Raw genomic sequence first — 22,592 nt, forward strand, 5'->3', positions numbered from 1 at the left:
GCGCCACTCGCAGCTGGCGGCGGAAAGCATGGCCACGGCGGCGGTGGTGGTGACCCGTGGGGCCTGCGCATGGGCGGCAGCAGCGGCTCTGCGGGGCGGTTGCGGGACTGCAGCCCGGGGGCGGCCGGGCGCGGGCCCCGCTCGACCCTTGTGCACAGCACCTGGGACCGCCCCGAGCATGAAGCGCTACCTGTGGGAGCGCTACCGGGAGGCGAAGCGGAGCACGGACGGTGAGTGCGGCGGCACTCCCCCAAATTCCTCGTACCTGGGGAGGGGCCCTTCCCGCCTGTCTGGGGCGCCAGGTACCCTCCCACGCGGTCAGCCTCTCGGACCCGCGCGGGTCCAGCTGCTGACCTCTAAGGGACCCCAATTCTGACCCGCGGTCGCCCCCAGCCGTATCCACGGGCAGCATCGCCTCTGCAGTGCGATTCGGGGAAACGCGGAAAAATGCGCCTCCAGAAACTTTACAACTCTTGCCTTTCTCCTGCTGGGAAAGCTGTTTTATAAATTCTTGGGACTTTTTTTTTAACCAGAAATCTGCATCCAAAGCGCTTGGTGTTGTTCCCGAGATTCTACCTATGTTGCTCGGGAGACGGTCACCCCCACGCACCGTTAGGTGTTTTTATTAACAGTAATAATAGTAGCAGTCGGAATCCGGCAGGCGGCGGATTACTCTGGAGCGGGGTTGCTGGGCAGGTGGCAGTGTCCGGCGGCTAATCTATTTTCTTTGTTTTAGAGTAGGATTTGCTGTGCTTGAAATAGGAGGGGGTCCAGACTGGGACTGTCCTGGGCTGTCTGCCAGCCTCAGTGAGGAGGGGATTCCAGGGAGTGACTACTTTGTGTCCAGGTGTATATAAAATTAGCTTGGTTGTTAGGGGAATAGGGAGAGACGGAAAGAGGACCGAGTAAATATCAGTGCCAGGCACATAGACTGTCTCCATGAATTCATCCCATACCTACCAGGGAGGTGCCACATCCCCTTCCTATAGATGGGAAAGGTGAGATTCAAGTTTAAGGAACCTGGCCAGGGTCACACCTTTACTCGGATCTGTTTTAGCCCCCTAAGCCACTGCGCTCTTATTTCCTGCGCTCCCCTGCCTTCCAGAAGCCGCTGACCATTTGAGAACTGGTGTAAAGGGCCATTGGTGCTGCTGCTTCCATGTAAGATTTAGAGTCGAAAATTTTAAATTGATTTTTTTTTTATTGGTTGATGGTAGTGGAGGTGGCCCATAAAGATAGGGAGAAACTATTTGGTGGGAGAGAACATTTTGTAGGATCACATTTTCCATCTTTTGGCCAGAAGTCAGTTTAATGAAAGAAGGCAATTGGGATTATTTTCTGAGGGCATTCAGAGTGGCTAGCAATGCAGAATGCTATGAGGAAGGGCTTATTTTTCTTAGTTTTCCTTTGTTCAGAGTTAATTTTGCTTTGGTTTTTCAAATGGTTGTGTGGTATGGTGGAAAGAAGACTGGCTTTGGAGACATTGGGAATTGTAGGTCTTCGGTGAAAGAAATATAGATCATCTAGCCCAGCTTTGGGGCAGGCAAGACTTTTTTTAACTGAATTTTTTCATTGAGATAATTGTATATTTGCATGGGCTTGTAAAAATACAGGGAGATCTGGCATATCGTTTACCCAGTTTCTCCTAGTAGTAACATTTTGCAAAAACAGTAGCACAGAATCACAACCAGTATATTAATGTTGATACATTTCGCAGCTCTTATTCAGAGTCCTCTAGTTTTACTTATATGTGTATATTTAGTTCTATAGTTTTTTCCTGTATCCAGCACAACAGTCAAGATACAGACCCTTCACTAAGAGGATCCTTCATCTCATATTGTCTTCATAACCCCCTCCCTCCTTTTGCTCTCTCTAATCCCTGGGGCATTATGGGTTCTCCATTTCTAACATTTTGTGGTTTCAAAAATGTTACGCAGTCGGAATCATACAGTATGTAACCTTTTGGAATTGGCTTTTTTCACTGAACGTAATTCCCTGGAGATTCACTCAAATTGTGTGTATTATCTCTGTTGCTGAGTAGCATTCTGTGGTATTGATGTCCCACAGTTTCACCTTGTTTAACCAGTTCCCTTGTTGAAGGATATCTGGGTTGCTCCCAGTTTTTGACCATCATAATAAAGCTGCCATAAACATTTGTGTACAGATTTTTGAGTGAACATATGTTTTCATTTCTCTAAATGCCATGCCATTACTTGGTTGGATGGTAATTGTATGTTTAGTTTTATGAGAAACTACAGGCAAAGTTTATGCCATCCTTATTTTGTGGATGAGGTTTGCCGCTTGCAGCCTGTGAGACTCTGGCGAACGCCATGAAGCCTCAGTTTTCTCATCTGTAAAATGGGATGCTGGTAGTACCAACATCATAGGGTTGTGGCGAGGAAGGAGTCCATCCATGAAAGGTGTTTAAAGCAGTGCCTGTGACAGACAGCTGAAGCGTTGGGAGGGAAGGATCCACATCAGGCCAGAGTCTGGGCTCGGGGTGTGATAATCCCAGGGGGATTTTGGAGTATGACAGCTGGAGGGAGATTTTGAGATTTATTAGCTCTGTGACCTTGGCGGCAAGTTGTTTTCCTCTCTGGCTTGTTTTCTGACTGTAATCTGGGGATAATATGAGGATTTTTAGTGTGGCATGGCACCCCGCAGATCTTCAGTAGATAGCAGCTGTTGTTATTAATTATTAAGTAACTCTTTCACTCCTAGACACACTTAGTAAGGGGTGGAGGTGGGTCAGTTAGCTTAGAGTCTAGGTCTCCTTCACCCAGGGCAGCACAATAACTGGCTGGGTGGCCTTGAACAAGCCTCCTGAGTTCTCAAGCTTTGGTTTCTCCCTTTGTAGAGTGAGGCCGCTGGACAACTAATGTGTGAATTCTTTCCAGTGTTACAGGTCTGTGAATCAGGTATTCATGGGCCCCATCCCATCTTCACACCCCAGCATATGGTCCCTCTCTCACCCCTGCAAACACAGGGACTTGAATCTGACTTTTCCTTCTTTGCCCTGTTTGGGGCTGTGCCATCCCTACCCCCTTTAGCTGAAGTCTGTATGAGTATATGCGCCCAGCCTGCTTTCCAAGCATTTATTAAACACCTAGCAGTGGGCTTAAGGGCTGTTGGTTCACAGCTGGACAAGTCTGAGAGCGAGAGGCCCACACACAGTAGCTGAGCCAAGCATGGGACCTGTGTTGTATGGATAAAGAGACTGGTAAACATAAGTGACAGTCCAGCTTGGGGAGATAAAGAACGGCCCCAGGGGCTCTGAGACCAGAGCAGATCACTGCTCCTGGTTGCAGGAAACTTTCTTTTGCCAAGGCTGACGCTTGAACTGTGTCTGTAGGAATGAGAGGTCAGAATAAATACTGATATTCACACAAAAACGTTTTTGTTGTTGTTTGTTTCAGTTACAGTAAGACTAAAAAATTTTGTTTTCTCACTTCCTGATGATTTCTTTCTGGCCATTTGATCTCTTGCTGTAATCCAGACAGTCTGTTCAGGTATCTTCCCTTCGCAGGGACTCCCAGAATGAAAGATGCTCTGGGAGTACGTAATTTTTACTCTGTTTTACCCTTTCTCTTTTACCCATCCTTTTTTCTCCACTTTAATTAAAACATTTTCAATACACTTATTTCTGTGAACTTTATTTTTAGATTTACAGAAAAATTACATGTTTCTCTAAACTTTATAAGCAGTTTCCCTTATGATTAACTTTTGCATGACTATGGTACATTTGTCACAATGAACGAACCAATATTGGTACAGCGTGAATATGTATAATATTAACTAAGGTCTCTACTTAATTCAGAATTCCTTAGTTTTTAACCTAGTGTCCTTTCCTACTCTAGGATCCCATCTAGGATAGCATGCTAGATTTAGTTGTCATATCTCCCTGGGCTCCTCTCGGCTGTGATAGTGTCTCAGAGTATCCCTGTTTTTGATGACCTTGACAGTTTTGAGGAGTACTGGTTACATACTCTGTAGAATGTCCCTCAATTGGAATTTCTTCCTTTTTTTTTTTAACTTGAGATTTTTTTCAAAGTGTAATATTTATAAATCCTATATGAAACTCAGCTCAAAGAAGAGGTTTTCTTTTTCTTTTTCTTTTCTTTTTCTTTTTCTTTTTTTGTGTTTTCAGGAACAGAAATAATGGTTTGTAACCTCCAGCAAAATTTTCTGTAGAACTGTGGTTTTTAACCAGAGTGAGGAGACTTTTGTATCCCCACCTCACACCCGAGGAGACATTTGGCAGTGTCTAGAGACCTTTTTGATTGTCACAACTGGGGGAAAGGGGATGCTACTGGCCTCTAGTGGGTGGAAGTCAGGGATGCTGCTAAACCTCTTAAAATGCAAATCACAGCCACCCCACAAAAGGATAATCCAGCCCCAAACATCAGTTGTCTAAGACTGAGAAATCTTGTCATAAATCCATGAATTCTAAGAAATCATTGGGACATTATAACTTAAAGGGATGGATGTTTTTGTATGTGGCCTGTTATTTCCTGTTAGGATGCATGCTGTGTCTTTGAACTTAATCTCTGGCCTTCCCCATGTGCGGCCTTCCCCATGTGCTCATCAGCTATTACCCTGTTACGTACAGAATGGAAGCATTTCTGTCCTCCAGGAGAAGCTGCTCCAGCCCTCTATTTGGAGAGCTTGGTAGGTTTCCCCCTTTAAAGTCATCTCGGAGCCTGGTCTATTTAGAATGTTTGGCTACTTGGCTTGGGCTATAAAATATATTAAGTTGTAGAAAAAAGTATGGAGATTAGCTTGAAATGTTAGAAGCTTTTGCAGGGTGTTGAAGGATTTGTTCAAAGTTCTCGGTGTAGAGCATTGAATACCCAGTCAGAAGTTACGTGCTTGGTAAGGACTGTAGCGCAATCATGCAAGCTTAGTGTGTACAGAATAAACGTAAAGTACAACCCTTCGGTACCTGTGAGATAATTTAAAAAGGAGACCTGTGTTCCACCATCTTCTGAGAGATGTGGTTAAAGATATGTGGAAAATATATGTTAAAGATTTTTTTTTTTTATGGATAAACTTATTAAGCTAGTGAATCAGAGCCTTTAAAATGCATGAACTCTCCTTGGGGGGAGGATATAAGTGTAGCATTCCCCAAATGAATTTGACCATGGAGCCCCTTTTTTGAGGTAATAGTTCAAAATAGAGGTTCTAAAGAATATACTTTAGGAAGTTCTAAAATGCCCAGAGTTGCTTAATTGTTCAACCAGAAATATGCCTTTTTCTGTATCTTTTATGTGCCAGTTACTTTAGCTATAATGCTGAACAAGGCAGGCATAGCTAGGGTATCAATTTTCAACCTTTTTGTTCTTAGGACTATTATGCACACTAAAAATTATTGAAGACCCCAAAGTTTTTGTTTATATAGGTTGTACTGATAGTGATTGTTTTAGAAATTAAAGCTGAGAGATTTATAAAATAAGTATTCATTCATTTATTTAAAATAACAATAACAAATCTGGTACGTATTAGCATAAATGACATACTTTTTATGAAAAGTGACTGTTTTCCAAAATAAAAGAACTTTAGAAAAATTCCTAAACTTTTCCTAAGAACTTTAGAAAACCACATTTTTGCAAACTTTTGTAATGTCTGGTTTAATAGAAGACAACTAAAGTCTCCGATCTGATTCTGCCTCCGTCTATCGCAGTATTAGACATTATGAAGCCTCTGGAAAACTCTGCTGCACATTAGAAGAGAAGAGAGAAAGAGGCAAATAATCTCTGTATTAAATTCTTTTCACTTCTTAAACAAATTAGCACAAAATCTGGTGACTTAAAACAACATGAATTTGTTACAGTCCTGGAGATCAACAGTCTGAAATGGGTCTCATTGGGCTGAAATCAAGGTGTTGGCAGGCCTGCGTCCTTTCTGGACCCTCCGGTGGATAATTTTCCTTGCCCATCCAGTTTCTAGAGGCTTCCCGCATTCTTTGCTTTATGGCCCTTTCCATTTCCAAAGCCAGCAGTGGCCAGTTGGTTTTCCTGACCTCACGTCACTCTGACACCGTCTTCTGCATCCTTTTCCCCACTTAAGGACCCTTGTGATTACATTGCACCCACCTGAATAATCCAGGATACTTTCTAAAGTTGGCTGATAGGCAGCCATAATGCCACCTGCAACCTTAATTTCTTCCTGGCCATGTAAGGTGGACACACAGGTTCCAGGGGTTAGGATGTGGATGTCTAAGGACAGCCATTATTCTGCCTACCACATTTTGAGATTGTTATAGAAATAGTTTTGAACTCAAAGATCCCCTGAAAGTCGGGGTGTCTGTGTGAGTGTAGGGGGAAGTTCCTGGGTTACGCTGATCTAGGAAAAATGTTAGCTGAATGGATGAGTCGAAAAAAGGAGAAGGGACATTTATGAAACACCTACTATGTGCCAAGTACTATGCCAGACATTCAACTTACATTTTATTGTTTGATAACTGTGCCACCTTGGACCAGTGACTTCTTGGCCTTATTTCCCTATCTGCAAATTGTGGATAGCAGCGTTTACCTCATGGAGTTCTTGGGACATTAATTGAGATAACAAATGAGAGAGGCCACTGCATGGCATGTGGAAGGCGTTGATACTCATTCTTTTTCTGTGTCCTCTATACGTTGATGAAAAATTCTTCATAGTTTGCCTAGTGTTTGATCTTTTGATATGGCTAAATTTCCTTTTGCTAAGAAGTTTTCCCTTTCTTTTGAGCAGTTAAGTTTGTTTTTTATTAAATGACTTATTTTAAGATTAGGTTGTCATTAAACCATTACTATAGTTTTATTTCAAATGTGGTGGCAGGTAGTTTTATTTTTGGAACTTTGGGAAGTGTGATGGATTTCTTCGGAGCAGTCAGAATTACAACTATTACTTACAAAGTAATAAGAGATATAATTTTAACTTTTAGTGGGAGTAGTATAAATGTCATATATATTATTAATTATTCAGATGAGTAATTCTATTTGTCATGGATTGATTTCCCCTGGAGATGATGCAAAATATCTAACTAATGAAAAAAATGAAAGCTGCTTTTTAGATTAATAAATGCAGTAAAAATGAGTTCTGAATTGCTGCCTCCTCTGGGGGCATACCCAGCCCTGTGTCAAGTTCCTCTCGTCTCCACCCGGCAGAGTGCCATTTCTTGGTCTCCCTCACTGCCTGTGATGTTGCTCGTTACAGTTTGTGCTTTATTGTGATTTTTATTTATAATCCCTGCACAGTGCCCCGTACCACGTCTGACACCATAGTAGACGTGCAGTAAGAGCTTACTGAAAAAATTCCCGAGAGTGTAGGAAGTGGTAAAACCAGTTTACTAAATTACTACATGCCGCTTGATTTCATTTATATAAAATCCTAGAAAATACAAATGAACCTGACCCAAAGAACAGCAGGGGAGGGGTGGAATTCAAAGGGGCATGAGGAAGTGTTTGGGGGTGTTAGGTGCCCTCATTATTTGTATTGGGATGATAGCTTCAGTGTGTATATATGTATGTCAGACCTCATAAAGCTGTGTACTTTATGTGAGGTTTACTGTATGTCATTGGTTCCTCAATAAAGCTATAAACACAAAGAAATAAGGAAAGGACTCTGGTTTTGCCCGGTTTGAGACAGGTACCCAGGCGATGGGAGCCTAGGAGTGGCCCAGCGTGAGTCAGATGTTCTACTCTGGACCAACACCTGGGGATCAAGGGGTGAGGCTGGGTCCTGGACGAGCTCAGAATTTGTGTGTTCAGAAGTGGGGACAGGTCATTTCTTTATCTAAGGGTTGGTGTGTGCTGGACATGTAAGCCCACAGATGTTCACTTTCATAACGAAAAGGACACCTCGGACATCTTGACATCTATCATTGGACTAGAGATTTACAACTGAATGATTATTGGAGATACTGGAGAAAACGTTTTCTGGCTAAAAATAATTGCATTTAAATCTCTAATAGTAGCACAGGCTTGTGAATCGTCTGTATCTCAGGTCATGCTTTCTGCTTGACTTGATTTCTCTCACCGTAACTAATTATTAGCAAAAAGGATATTAAGTGGACAGAGCCATGCCAGATGACATTGGTTGGCAGGAAACAACATTCTAAACATAAACATAAAATTAGCATTATGGTCAAATTTTTCCCTAACATATCAATTGCATCAGAACAAATTTACATTTTTCAGACAAGCATCATTGGCAAATTTGCTTGGCCTTCGCCCAAGCCTTACTTCTCGCAAGGAAGTTGTGACTTGTGAAGTTCGCTAAGAGAAAATCACCTAAAGTGGATTTGTCATTTTCATTTTCATTCAGCAATTACAGATGAGGAGTTTAAAGGTTTAAAATTCGGATGTGGAACCTTGAGTTTACTTGCTGTGGAGACAGTGAAGAACATGTAGGTACTGCTTCACCTTATGAACCAAAGCCCCTATGCTTTTTTTTCCCATGTATTTTTAATCTATATAGTTTAAGAAGAAATTTTGAAATCTTGTTGTTTTCAATCTGTATGTGAACTTTTGAAAGAGAAATTGACTGAAGGAAACTGGACTTTGGGTGGTAAACACGCAATAGAATACACAGATGTTAAATTATAATGTACACCTGAAAATCATATAATTGTATTAACCAATGTTACCCTCATAAACTCAATTAAAAGGAAAGAGAATTCGAAGTCATGTTAAGTAAATATGAACTAATTCATAATATATTTTGAATATTTATGAATATTAATGAAATATGTAAATATGAAATAAAATCAGAAGTTGAGATTTGGTCAGATGAGGAAAAACAAATATATTCGATCTCCTCTAACTTTGGCTGATGCAGGATCACAGAAATATATTACAAAGAAGTGTGACCTTGAGCCGTTAATCTTGTCTCACCTTCACAGGGCCTCACATGTGGTGCCTGGCACATGGCACGTGCACATGGTTATCAGTCACTAGGATGACTTGTTGGTCCACTGAACGCCGGGAGATGCATGGGAAGCTGGGTGGTGCTTTATGGGGGAAAGTAGGGTTTTTTTTTGTTTTTTGTAACCTCTAAAATTCTCCAGGAAAAAAAAAGTTGTTTCTCCCTTTTCCCTCCCCTTTCTTTTCTCCTTCTGAGACTTCAGAGCTGTACGTTCTTTTTTCTAGAAGAGTTTGAAGTCTAGGACATATATTAAAAAGAAAAATCCTAATTTAATCAATCATAATTAATAATCTTTAATTAATAAAGAAATGTGCCACCTTAATGTCTCTGGAATTGTGGTTTGTCTTACCAAAAAAATTGAACTTCAAGGATTTTTCCAGTGCATTTCAGCTTTTCTATTTGATCACAGCCTTGTTAGCACAGTTTGGTTCCTGAGGTCAAGTATCTGAGATGTGTATTTGGGCCCTCACGTGGCCCAGGTTCTTTATTAAAGTTTTGCTTTATTAATGTCACTGTAACCAAATCTTTGTATATAGATACGTATCCACATCTCTGCATATTTCCTTAGCATAGATTCCTGGAAGGAGAATTACTAGGTTAAAGGGTATGAATATTTTTAAAAGACTCCTGGTGCTTCTTGCCAGTCTGCTTTCCAGGAGGCTTGAATCGATTTATATTCTCAAACGGTAAGGAGTGAGGCCGCCCAGTTCCAGTTACCATCTAACTCGGTGTTCTATTATTACAAAGAAAACAAGAAGAGAACGCCTCTCCCCCACCAAACAACGTTACAGATAACAACAATCGCAACAAAAACACTGCTGATAGGAAAATGACATTGTACTTTATTTCTTAGCCAAGTAACACTTGCTTGTTATAGGAATAAATGTGAATGAAATGACAGTAAAACCATTAATAATTTCATCTTTAGGAGAGAGCTGTTAACTGTCTAATTGTTTTAATTTGCTAATTTTTAAAATAATTAGATTGGTTGAACCTTTATGTTCACTAGCCATTCATTTTCCTCTCTTGTGAGATATATCTTTTATCTTTTTATTTGTTGGAGTCTTGTTTTTATTATAGATTTGTGTGGGTTTCTTAATATTAAGGACATTAGTCATTTGCTGCTTGTCTTAATTTTCATCTAGTATACATACCTCTTCCTCTGAAATTTTTGTTTTTGATATTTTTGGATACACAGATGTTTAAAATTTTATGTTGTAAATCTGTCGATATATTCCTCTTGTGATTTATTCTATTGCTTTTACGTTTGGAAAGTTACATTCTATTAAGAGATGAAATAGTAATCTATATACTTTTTAATCTTTAAAAAATTAACTCTTTGATTCACATGATATTTGTTTTGCAGTATAGTGTGAAGAAAAATCTTGACGTTCTTTCCAGATAGCCAACCAGTGTTTATTTAGTTAGACAAGGAGACAGGATATTCCAGGTGAATTTAATTCAAGTCAGTACCCAGCTATAGTATATTGTGGAGAACACAGAATAGATTACTCATCGTATTGAAAATAGGGCATATGAAGAAGAATTTAAGATTGAAAAGATGGATTAAAGTATAAATGGGGCATGCCTTTGAAGCCATGTTAAAAGTTAAAATTTGTAGGCAGTAAGAATTTTGAGTAGCTGAATATCTTGAAATGAACTTTTACTTGAGACTCCTTCAGTTGCAAGGAATAGAAAACTCAACTCAAATTGATTGAATTTAAGCAAAATAAATAAGTAGATAGATAGATAGATAGATAGATAGATAGATAGATAGATAGATAGGTAGAGAGAGAGAAGAAATTTTATGGGCCCGTGCAGTTGAAAAATCCAGCTTCAGGCATGTTGATCCAAGTTTAGATGATGTTCATGGGTTGCTTCTCTCTCTCGACCTTGCTCTTGGCCTCTTTTTCAGATTCCTAGTAGTGACCCCTCACATCTTCATAGTAAGTTTAGAATAGAATGCCTGTTCCTTGAAATTCCCCTACATATTCAGAAATGTCCTTGATTGGACTCCTTGGTTCACTTTGGCTGCAGGGAAAGTATAATGATGATTGGAGAGGGTCCTGTGCTTGCCCTCAACTAATCAGTGTTGGTGAGGGAATTCAGGGGCTCTGTTTGGCCAGGCCTGTTCACATGCATTCCTCCTGGAGTCAGGAACCTCCAGGAGACCATATGATCTGAATGTTGGGGAAGGGCAGTTTCCCAGAGAAATTCATCATACTAGAGAAATAGATGGTGTATCAGTCAGGTTAGGCTTGGTTTTGCTGCAGTGACAAGCATCACCAGAATCTCAGCTTACTGGCTTACTATAGACAGCTGTAGCTAAAGTGTATTTCTCACTCCTGGAAAGTCTACTGGGGCCTCAGGCAACTCTCCAGGGCAGTTGCCCTGCGTGTGGTGGCTTAGCCTTCCCAGCTTCTTCCATCTTGTGTCTCCATAGCACATATTTCCATGATAGGTACAGTAGGGGGAGGAAGCGTGCTCTGGTCTCGAAGCGGCACATGTCACTTCTGCCCACAATCTTTTGGCCAAAGCTGGCCAGAGCCAGGGCTGGGGAGTGGAGGGAGGATTGTAATTCTCCCCATTTGCCTGCAAGGAGAGATGAATTGAATGTGAGTAATCATGAGATGGCACAGCCACACCGGTGAGCACGACCAACCAGTGCCTGTAGCTGTGTTTACCACAGGCTGTCTTCGGCATCTCATTGTCAGACTCATTTCTTAGACCCCTCCTGTCTCGATCTGACTGGTTCCTGGGATAATGCTGAGAGCAAGTAATGTCTTTGGTAAACTTTTAGAGCTTTACTTACCTAAGGGCTGAGTGATAGTCACGTTGCTTTTCTGAGAACATTAGGAATACTCCTTGGCATGACTCGGGCCATGGAGTTCTACTCGGCAATGTCCCCACACACTGCTCTGTTAGGCCCGAGGCCTTTATTAAGGTACAGTCGTTTAGCATTTCTGAACACTGAAGGGGACAAAGTCCTTGGCAAATATTGTATTTCCTAAACTCAGGTCTTTATACAGTTTAGAAATGTTTCCTTGACTAGCTGGGAAATGTCTGACTTCTGTAACTAAGTCCTGACTTTATTCATTTCTCTGTCAGTAGTAAAGATAACATTTAGGCAAGGAAGGAATTCTCGTTATCTTTTAAAAAAAAGCAGAAAATGATACAGCGGCTATGCAGTATGGCAGGTCCTCAAAAAAATGAAAAATCGAATTTCCATGTGATCCAGCAATTACACTTCTGGATATATATTCTAAAGGAGTGAAAGCAGGGGGTCAAAGAGATATCTGTCCACCCATATTCATAGCAGCATTCTTTGCAATAGACAAAAGGTGGAAGCAATCCAAGTGTCCATCGATGGAGGAGTGGATAAGCAAAATGTGCCCCATCTGCCACATTGTTCTCTGAAAAGGCGCTTGGCTTCCAGCTCAGGGTGGCTGCATTGGAACCGCGCTCAGAGCTTTGGCCAGAGCAACAGAGCTGTCTCTCCATTTCTTTGTAGCCTTGCTCTCATCGTTAGGTACTAAAGGAATTCACTTTCTAAATTTGTACCCACTCTCGTTTCTGTTTTGGGAAAGTACATAACTGACTAATCAAGAGCCCTTCTGTTTATATTTTAGAGTCTGCAGTTTAGACAGACTGTTTCTTTCTTTGTGAGTGGTTGGCATTCTTTCCTTTTGCCTTTTAAGTATTTGTTACAGCCTTAACACTTTTTTGAAGTGGTTGCAGGGGATGTCGAGATCCCTTTAAAGCTCCTGGTGTTCCTCTTATTGATTTTGAGTGATGGCAGGTTAAACATCCGTGCTTTCTGGTGATGATGTTTATGTGATAAATACACCCTGGGCTCTCAGTCCAGCAAGGGGCTTGGTTCCTGGGCACCTTTAGAATATTCGTTATATTCTGTCCTAGTAGTGTTTCCCTGAGAGCTTCGGATATTCTTCTCTGGTGATAGAAGGGAAGAGAGACTTCATTGCCAACACCATTTCTAAATATAAACTTCTAATGTAAGCAGGCTGTTAGAACTTCCCTTGGAAAGTTTGGTTGTGAAACTAGAGGTTTTAGTCAATCTATAAGCCACTCCGCTTCACTTACTTCATAAGGACAATGCCACATGGTCAGATTCAGAAAATAGCATCATCGTGGTAGCCTATTGATTATATAAGGCCAGGTCTTTGGGATTCTGTGCTGAAGAGCTTGGGACTATAGGCTTCCCCCTTCCTCAAGACTAGTTCTTGTGAACTGTCTGCCTTTGAGTTTCTTATAATGTTACTGTTTCCTGTCAAGTTGTTTTTATTTGCAAAAGGAAAAAAAAAAGCCAAGATTATCATCTCATTGATTTTGACAAAAGAAACTAATGAAGAAATGGAATTGGTGAATCTCGATTATCTGTTTTCAGTAGACTCAGCCATATCTAGGTTGTCAGTGGGAGAAACATTCATTCATTCATTCACTTGCTTTCATTGGCCTGGAAATTCTGTATGGGGATGTAAAGCTTTGGTTTTAAGTTAGTGTGATATGGCAACTGATTACACTCCAGACCATGAATGGGTGTCAGGGGTTAATCGCCATGAAATTTTCTGTAAGATCTGTGTGTACATTCTTCTGGGGAGAGGATTCTATATATAGCTTCTTTAGGTTTTCAAAGGGATCCAAGCCTCAAAGCTGTAAAGAACATTCTGAAGTGCTGAGAATACCTCATTGCAACTGGGACCGTCCTCTGATTAGAGCTGTTACCCCTGCTAGAGTAGTACCTTTCGAGGACTTCAGGTGGCCCTTAGCATGGAAGCGGATAACACAAGCCATTCCTAGTTAGAATAAGGTGATCAGAAGGGAAAGCGGAAGCACTGTAAACTCTGGTAAAAACTGAAATGGTGAAGGATCGAGTCCATTTTATTTTTGGAAACAAATGCACCCTTCTCCAATGCTTATCGATTCCCATGATCCTGGGGAAGGGAGCTAACAACATAGATTCCGGAACCAGACTTCCTAGGTTCAAAGGCCAGGTCTGCCATTTATTTAGTGGGTGTGTGTCCTTCAGCAAATTATTTAATTTCTGAGTGCCGCCTGTGTCCTCATATATAAAATGGGATAAGAGTATTTGCCTCATAAGGTTGTTGTAAAGGTTAAATGAGGTAATATAAAATAACACATGTAGTATATGGTAAATGCTTAATAGATATTAGCTCTTACAATGGAGCCAGGAGGTTGTCTTTAGTAACATAAAGAATAGTAAAATAAGGACAGTTCCATTTTTAGTAAATATGGATAGTTGAATTTTTGTATGCATGTGTTGATTGTTTTGTACCTGTCTCCAGAAAGTTACCTGTCTTCAGCGTTTGTCTACTTAGGAGCTGTTTCAATAAATTCTGGTGCACAAACATCATAAAAGGTGTAAGAATGCTGTCACATTCTAGCAAAATAGGATAGTTAGTATTCCTGTCACAAAATGTTTCATGATGAGGTTCTTCCCATTAAGTGACTATCTGTGAAAACTGGATGAGAATATCTGATTTCCTTTTTGTCTTTAGAAATATATTGTAAAGATTTTGATCCTAAATTTCATCTAAGATATGGTTGCTGAAGACTCATAGTCTGAGATTTCACTTACATGATCAATTTCTCCATCATTATGAGGTGCTAGAGAGCCTCTTTCTATCTCTTTACATTCATCTTCTGACTCATCTAATAATTGTGAAATGTCTTCTTCTGTCAGTTTTATTCTTTTCGCCATTATGGGTGGAAAATGGAAAATTATGAATTTCCAATTGTGTTTGATGAAAGCTTAAAAAAAAATGACTGCAAAGATGGTATCTTCGGAATCCTTTTATACCTTCTTGAAAATAATGTAATACGTTGGACAGTGCAGTGAGGGAACTGAAGGATGATGTAGTGAGGATTTATTTTGCTATTGTACCGTCCAGACAATCTCCTATCGTTCTGCTTTCTTAATTTAGTCTTTTTTTTTTTTTTAGTGATAGATGGAAGTAGTCATGTAACAATGAAATAATTCCTGCCATGGAAAAATAGCAAAATGTTTCAAGACGTTGGAAGAATAAGATCATGAACAGTTCATATTGCCTCTTAGATTTTTAAAAGGGTCCAGTGGACTTATGGAAATTGTAAGGTAGAATGAGTTTTGGGAAAACTTCCAAGAAAAAATAAGTCTTGAAATAGCTATCCTTACACACAGTTAGAACTGCTCAAAAAAAAGAAACTCTGAGCTATTATTGGATCCAGGGACCCTGATGGTAGGTTGGGGGTTAATCACACTTGTAATAAACCATCTGAAAGAATCTGAAAAGTAAAGACTAACACAAAGATACTTATTGCAGTGTTGTTATTATTTTTTTTAATAGGAAAAAACCCCAAATGTGTAGCGTAGAGTAATAGGTTGATTTGGCATAGTATACCTAAATCTTATGTAATGATTTATAAGTTATATTCTCAGAAAGTCTGTAATGATAAGAGAATGCAATCATGGTAGAATATTAAATTTAGAGATCATAATACAAAGCTGTATATACAGTGCGAGGTCAACTATGTAAAATATATACACAGAACAATATTGGCAGCAAATACATAAAATGTTAATAGTTTTTTTCTGGGTGATGACATGATTTTTAAATTTAATCATCTGTCTTCTAAAAATCTATAATTGACCTGTCTTATTTCACAAACAAAGCAAATCTTTTTGTGATGTTGACACGAATATTCTTTTGTATTAACAGTTTTATTAAGGTATTATTTACATACTCTACAGTTCGCTCACTTCAAGTCTCCCGTTCAGGTTTTTAGCACATTTACATCAGCTCTTCAACCATCACCGTAATCAATTTCAGATCATTTTTACCACTCCAAAAAGAAATTCTATACCCATTAGCAGTCACTCCATTTCTCCACATCCCCCCAGTCAACCACTAATCTCTCTGTCTGCGTGGATATGCGTATTCCAGACCTTTCATATCAATGGAATCATACAACACGTCGTCCTTTGTGACTGGCTTCTTTCACTCAGCCTGATGTTTTCAAGGTAAAGCAAATCGCTCTTGCACTTTCGTTTACTCACTGTATTTAGAAGTCACACTAACCCTTATTTATTATATGGTATAATGTATTCTTTTTTTCTTTACTTCCAGAATCGGTTCCTTCTATCATGAGCAACTTGCTGAATCCAGACGCCATTTTCTCCAACAACGAGATGAGCCTGTCGGACATTGAGGTCTATGGCTTTGACTATGACTACACCCTGGTGTTTTATTCAAAGCACCTGCACACACTGATATTTAATGCTGCTCGGGACCTCCTTATCAATGAACACCGGGTAAGAGCACAGGGGCATTTTAGTCTTCCTCCCCTGTCTCTTAGACATTTCAAGAACAGCCGTGAGCCGACCTGGCCTCATGGCGCCTGGCACATAGACGTCATTTGGTAGGTCGTGGCTGAATGAACGAGTGGAATTTATTCCAAGTCGTGGCTGAATGAATGAGTCTAATTTGTTCCAGTCTATCTGGAAGATTGTGTTTTTTTTTAACCACTTTATTGAGGTATGACTGACATGTGAAAAGCGGTATGTATTTAATGTATGAGTTTGGCAATGAGTATACACCTGTGAAACCATCCCTACCATCAAAGCTGTAAACTCTCCGTCACCTCCCAAAGTTTCCTCCTGCCCCCTTTGCTATTATTATTATTTGTGTGCCTGTGTGTTTTAAGAACACTTCGTATAAGATCTGCTTTCTTAGCAAATTTTAAGTATACAGTACAAATTATCGGTTGTAGGCACCATGCTGTAGAATAGATTTCCAGAACTTGCTTACTTGCATAACCTAAACTTTGTACCCAGAAGATAGTTTTTTGTTGTTTTTTTTTTTTTACATCTTTAGATGTCTCTTGACAAAAAACTGTCCCAAGTTATGAATTAGAGGGGCTCTACCTGCAGAAATTTTTCACAGAGCAGTGACCTAGTTTCTTCCAAAGTCTGGGGCAAGGGGCGGGGCAGCCCGTTGAGTTCTGGTTAGAAGGAATTCTTCAAATGATGGCCGGTATGTTTCGTACTGGTCTCAGCCTGTCAGTAACCAGTGTTGTGGCGGGACCAATCCTTGTGGTTCTTAGGATCGCAAGGTGCCCTTCAGCAGTAACCATCAGGAAACTGAAAAGATTTGGGCTTATTAGTTACAAGACCTAGAAGTTACACAGCACGCCTGGGGCCGCACAGTGAGGTCGAGGGGGCCGATGGGGCATGGGCCTGGGCTTCTGCTTTTACTGGAGTCGAGGGTGGGGGGTGGCCGTAGTTTCCTAGGCTCGCCCTTTATTGATGAATTTAAAACGTAAGAGCAGGAATTTAAACCATGGGAAGAGAAAGCAAACAAGTAGCCCAGTGGTCATTTATTGAAATGAACCAAGATCTGTAAATCGAAGGAGCTACATATAGTAGCGGGAGGCAGCCTGGCTCCCTATCCAGTTGGTGTGCCTGGCACTGTGTTTATTTGAGATTTAGAGGGGATGCCTTTTTGAAATGGATGCTTCCAAAATCCAATCTTAAGTCAGGCACTTGGATTACAAAAAATAAAAAAAAAAAAAGTCAGGGCTTGTCATATAAATACACAATGTTTTACCTTCATCACTGATTTAAATCACTTCAAATCATGTCTTCTGGTGCATAGTATTGTGGAGAGTTTAGAATAAGGAAGGAAAAAAACACTCAAAACCTAACATGCTTTCCTCCAATCTAGTGTGAGTACACATTTCAGGAACCAGGGCGAGATGCATCCTCAGAGGTCATTTGGACTCGTGCCCTCGGAGAACCCCCACAGCATCCCAGGACGTGCAGTTTGAATCTCCGTCTCAGACCAGAGTGCGTTACTCCCAGAGGCAGTTCTGATTTTGGGGAGATTCTTCCATGGGTCGAGAAATGTGCTTCATACAGCTTTCAGCATCAGTCTGTCTTCTTTATTCATTCCTTCACACATTCCTTAAACCTTTGTTAAATATCTCTCTGTGCCAAGCCCCGTCACAGAAGCAGAGAGGATGAAGGTGAGAAGGACCCAGGTACTGCCCTTGGAGACCCAGCAGCCTAGTAGGGGATCAGTCAGGTAGGCAGATGAATTATGAAGCCACCTGGTGGAGGCCTCTACAGACATCTGGATAGAGGGCGAAGGATGTGTGGAGGATGGTTGGAACAACTTTCTCTGCCAGAGGGAATTGGGAAAACAACAAAAGAAGGTGATATTTCAGCAGTCTGGAAGGAGTGTCTCAGCAAAGGTGGGATGCATGGGGAAGCCTAAAACTGGACTGTTTGAGCAATAGGCTGGGTGTTATGCAGACCAGCTGTTATGCCCCCAAACCTTCTTTAACAGGCCGATTATTCTTAGTTCTTTCAGCCATTCTCATTTGGCCTTTTTTCTGGTCTTTTCATCATCTTGGTCACGCTCCTTTGCGTGTGCTCTGGTTTATCCCTCTCAGATGTGAGACCCTGAACTAGATATGTTACTGCAGGTGGGGTCTGATGGGTGTGGAATAGAGGGAGGCCATCTCCTCCCTCATTCTGGATACCATACCTTTATTAATGCTGCCAAAATTTCCATTAGTTTTGTATCCTCACCATTGATGCAGTGTATTTCTTGATCTCCTCAGCTTTTGGTGATCAGTGGATTTAATAAGCAGCTCATCTTGTCTTTATGCAAAATACAGAAATGGCATTTGCCAAAAATAACATTCCCTCTAGCCACCAAGCCAACAGCCAGCTTTTTTTAGTTATGGCCACTTTACCCGATGTCAACCCATCTAGCCATTTGCCACACAGCTGCGTTTCTCTGTGTATTCAAAAGACTCTCTCCTGTCTAACCCACAGCCCTTTCCTTAACTGCAAGGATGGAAGCAGAATGAGAACTAGGTCGTCCTGCGCTTGCTCTCCCTTCTGCCAACCTGTACCACCTCCCCACCACCCTGCTGGGAGATCGAGCTGAAAGGGGTGCTGCGTTGGTGCTGGCTTCCTAGTCCCAGGTCACCTGCAGTATTTGCTGTGACTCTGCTATCACTCATAAAGTGAAGGCCATTGTTACTAACAGCACCATCTGCTGATTGTCTGCTAGGTACCAAAAGCACAGGTTCTAGAGCCCGATGTCTGTCTGGGGTTCGAATCTTGGTTTTCACCACTTATTTCATAGGTAATCTTGAGAAACGCACCTCATTTCTTTGGGCCTCAGTTTCCTCCTCTGTGAAGTGGACATAGTACTTTCCTTACAATGTTATTTTGATAATTAAATGACTTAATTTATGTCAAGTGTGTGGCACATAGAAAACAATAAATGTTAGCTATTACTGTCATTTCTACTCTGCATGACAACCCTGCAAATAGATATTGTCTCTGTTTTATAGCTGAGGAAACCGAGGCTTATGGAATTAAGCCAGTCGTTCAAGGCCACAAGACCAGTAGGAGGCAGAACCAGGATTTGAGCTTAGATCTATTTATTTCCAAGGCACAAATGCTCTCTCCTTTATTCCACGTTGCCGCTTGTGGAATTAATAACACCTTTTGTTTGTAGCCTATGGGTTTATTGTTCGCATGAAGATAAAATATTCATGAAGATTAAAAATTTATGAAGATAAACAATTTATGAAATTTGAGAGGTGAAATAGAAAGGTGTAATCATTATGATTAGGAAAGCTTCTAGGTTTAAGATCATTGAAATTTCATTCCCATTGTGTCTGTTTGTTGCTTTGATGAAAGAAATATGTCATAACACTAATTATATCAGGAATATTTATAGCGTCAGTTAGGCTTATGCAGATTTTTCTCTTACTTTGGATTTGAAAAGAATTTTTCTGAGATGCTGCTGGAAGCATTGAGTTTGGGGCCGTTTTTCCTGCCAAAGACTAAATGTACTAGGGATGGAAAGACATCTGCTTTTGAGATGCACAGTAATAGAACAGTAAGTGTGCAATTGAGCATCTTCCCAAAAAGCAAATGTAAAAGTTCCAGCTCCTTAATTACCCTTTTTCTTTTTTTATAAGAACAAGTTTTTACAAAAATAGACATAAAAAATACTGGGTAATAACTCTGTTTGTATCTTAATTCCACACGTCCACCAAGGGATGAAAAAGGGAGCGTTAGAAGAGGTCTTGACTTCATGTCTCTGATTCACGCCCTCGTCAGTGTTCCCGATCATTAACTGGCACCGACGTCAACCCAAAACCTGGAGGCCATGACGGGATCCTTGACATCGTCCTGTGTTCCACGCGTGATCTCTCAGCACATGCTGCAGGTCCTCTCTCTCTTTTTTAAAAAAATAAACATTAAGAAGAGTTTTAGGTTTACAGAAAATTCTCAAAGGTAATATCGAGAGCTCCTGTCTATGTAGCCCACACCTGGCTTTCCCTGATGTTAACCTGTTACATCACTGTGGTACATTGATCACAACGAAAGAACCAATATTCAATTTTACCTACAGTCTGTACTTGGTTCAGATTTCCTTAGTTTTTATCGAATGTCCTTTTCCTCTTCCAGGAGTCCGTCCAGGACACCACATTACGTGTAGTTGTCATGTCCCCTGAGGCGCCTCTTGGCTTTGACCGTTTCTCAGACTTTCCTTGTTTTCGATGACCTTGACAGTTTGGGGTATGTTTTAGGATGCCCGTCTCTTGGGATTTGTCTGACGTTTTTCTCATGGTCAGACTGGGGTCATGGGTTTGAAGGAAGAAGACCACAGAGGTGAAGGGCCATGCTCATCACCTCTTATCCAGGCTCCGTGTGCCATCAGTGCGCCATCACCGGTGACGCTGGCCTCGGTCGTCTGGCGGAGGCCATGTTTATCAGGCCTCTCCATTGTTCACACTTCTTCTCCCTTCTCATGCTGCATTCTTTGGGAGGAAGTCACTCTGCAGCTGTGAGCTCTCTTTTCACTCATTCAGAAGATAATTCATTCAAAATGCGTCCGGACTCGGTCCACTTCTCACCTCCCCCACGGCCACCACCCTGGTCCAAGCCACCTATCGCCTCCCGCCCGACGGTGCAGCAGCTTCCTGACGGGCCTCCCTGCTTCTGTTTCTGCTCCCGAGTCTGCTCTCTATTCGGCAGCAAGAGAGCACCTTTAAATATCAATCATGTCACTCCTGGGCTCCACCCCCTCACGCCTTCCCACCGCCCTTGGAACCACAGAGGCCTTCCGTGCTCCCAGGCCCCTGGCTTCCTTGCCAGCCCCTCCTCCCACCTGCTCCCACTCTGCTCCCCCCACACCAGCCTCCCTGCTGCTCCTTGAGCTGCCAGGCATGTTCCTACCTTTGTGCCTTTGCATTTTGCTCTCGCCATTTCCTCTGCCGTAGAAGGTCTTCCCTGGCTCCAGGCAGCCCAAGGCCTTGCGCCCGATTTTTGGTTTTTTTTTGAGATCTCTGAACCCTTAGACTACATTTCGTTCGCAGTCCTTATCACTACACCGTGTGTTCACTTGTGTACGGTCCGTATGCTCTTAGTAGAATGGAAACTTCTTAGGGTCACAGACTGTCAGTCTTGCTCATGGCCACATTCCCAGTGCACAAAGCACGTGCTCAGTGAGTACTTGGCGTCTTTGTGGAATCCACAGTGAAGTGAGTATCGTGCTTGGTGTGGTACTGCCGCTGTGATACAGGTCATTGTGCCCCCACTTCATGTTTCGTGTGGATTTTGGGGAGCTGCTGCTTACGCTCTTCTGCTCTGTCTCTAATTAGCCTCTAGTTAGGCTCCTTTAAATATCATACTGGGGCCTCTGAAAAACGGATATATTTATAGGCATCTTTACCTCAGGGATCACGGGCAGTGTTGTAATGTTGAGGTCAAGCTGTGGTCAGGGCTCCGTTATTAGCCAGGAAGGGGTGCATGGCCAAGCCGCAGAACTGTAGGAGTCACCCACATGGGAACCCCTGGGTTTTCTGCAGTGTTTTGGTCTTAACTTTCCTTGAGGCTGTAAGAGACATTTCTGTAGCATTTTCAGAGTGATCTTTCTCTGTCCACACATACTAGCCTACCCAGATTGCCCCGGGAGTTGGAGCAAATTCAGGTACTGAAGGAAACCAGTCTGGGCCTAAATAAGAAAACTTTTAATAAAACTCTCAAGTAAAAGTCCTTTTATCTATTACTTCCTGCTTCTAGGGATAACAGTAATCTTCACGACACATTGGGTGAGTCATGTTTTTCAGGCTGGTGGAAAGTTTCTAAACTATGTAGAGTCCAGAAAACCTAGCCGTAGGCCATTGGAGAGAAGTGTGACATCCTGGCCGATGTGAGCAGCTTTGACTTCCTTGACTGGATGTTGCCATGAGCAGTTATTCCTAGAGGTGCTGCGTGTGTGTGTGTGTGTGTGTGTGTGTATTGGAAAGGGGCCATGAGGTCATTTAGGACTTGGCTGCTTGAATGGAGAAGTACAGCTTAGGGGCAAGAGTGGAGCGTAGAAATCACCCCAGTTCAACCAATTGATTTCCCGTGTGAAGGAGAGGCCTGGCGAGGTTAAGGGACTCACCTGAAGTCCTCCGGGAGCGCAGCAGCAGCTTGTGGGGCGGGTCTGACAGCCCAGCCTCCCGATGCCCCGTCCTACAAAGCAACGCAGTGTTCTCCAATGCGTGCCGGAGTCGGCCCTGGTTCCCCGCAGGAACCTTTTAACTCAGTCCTTTCTGCTTTCACGTAAGGTAGGACTAATGTTATTCTTACC

The 22,592-nt window shown here is 41.7% G+C and overlaps 1 protein-coding gene across 1 annotated transcript in view; it reads left to right on the forward strand.

Annotated features, from left to right (window-relative positions):
* Positions 1–6: 6 nt before the first annotated feature.
* Positions 7–22,592, forward strand: part of NT5DC3 (5'-nucleotidase domain containing 3) — a 51,172-nt gene continuing 28,586 nt past the window's right edge. Inside the window, exons 1-2 of the mRNA XM_006914535.3 lie at positions 7–230; positions 16,050–16,234. Coding sequence (XP_006914597.1) covers positions 29–230; positions 16,050–16,234 — 387 coding nt within the window. The 5' untranslated portion in view covers positions 7–28. The remainder of the gene's footprint in view (positions 231–16,049; positions 16,235–22,592) is intronic.

The sequence above is a fragment of the Pteropus alecto genome, unplaced genomic scaffold, assembly GCF_000325575.1.
Source record: "Pteropus alecto unplaced genomic scaffold, ASM32557v1 scaffold94, whole genome shotgun sequence".
NCBI classification, from domain to species: Eukaryota; Metazoa; Chordata; class Mammalia; order Chiroptera; family Pteropodidae; genus Pteropus; species Pteropus alecto.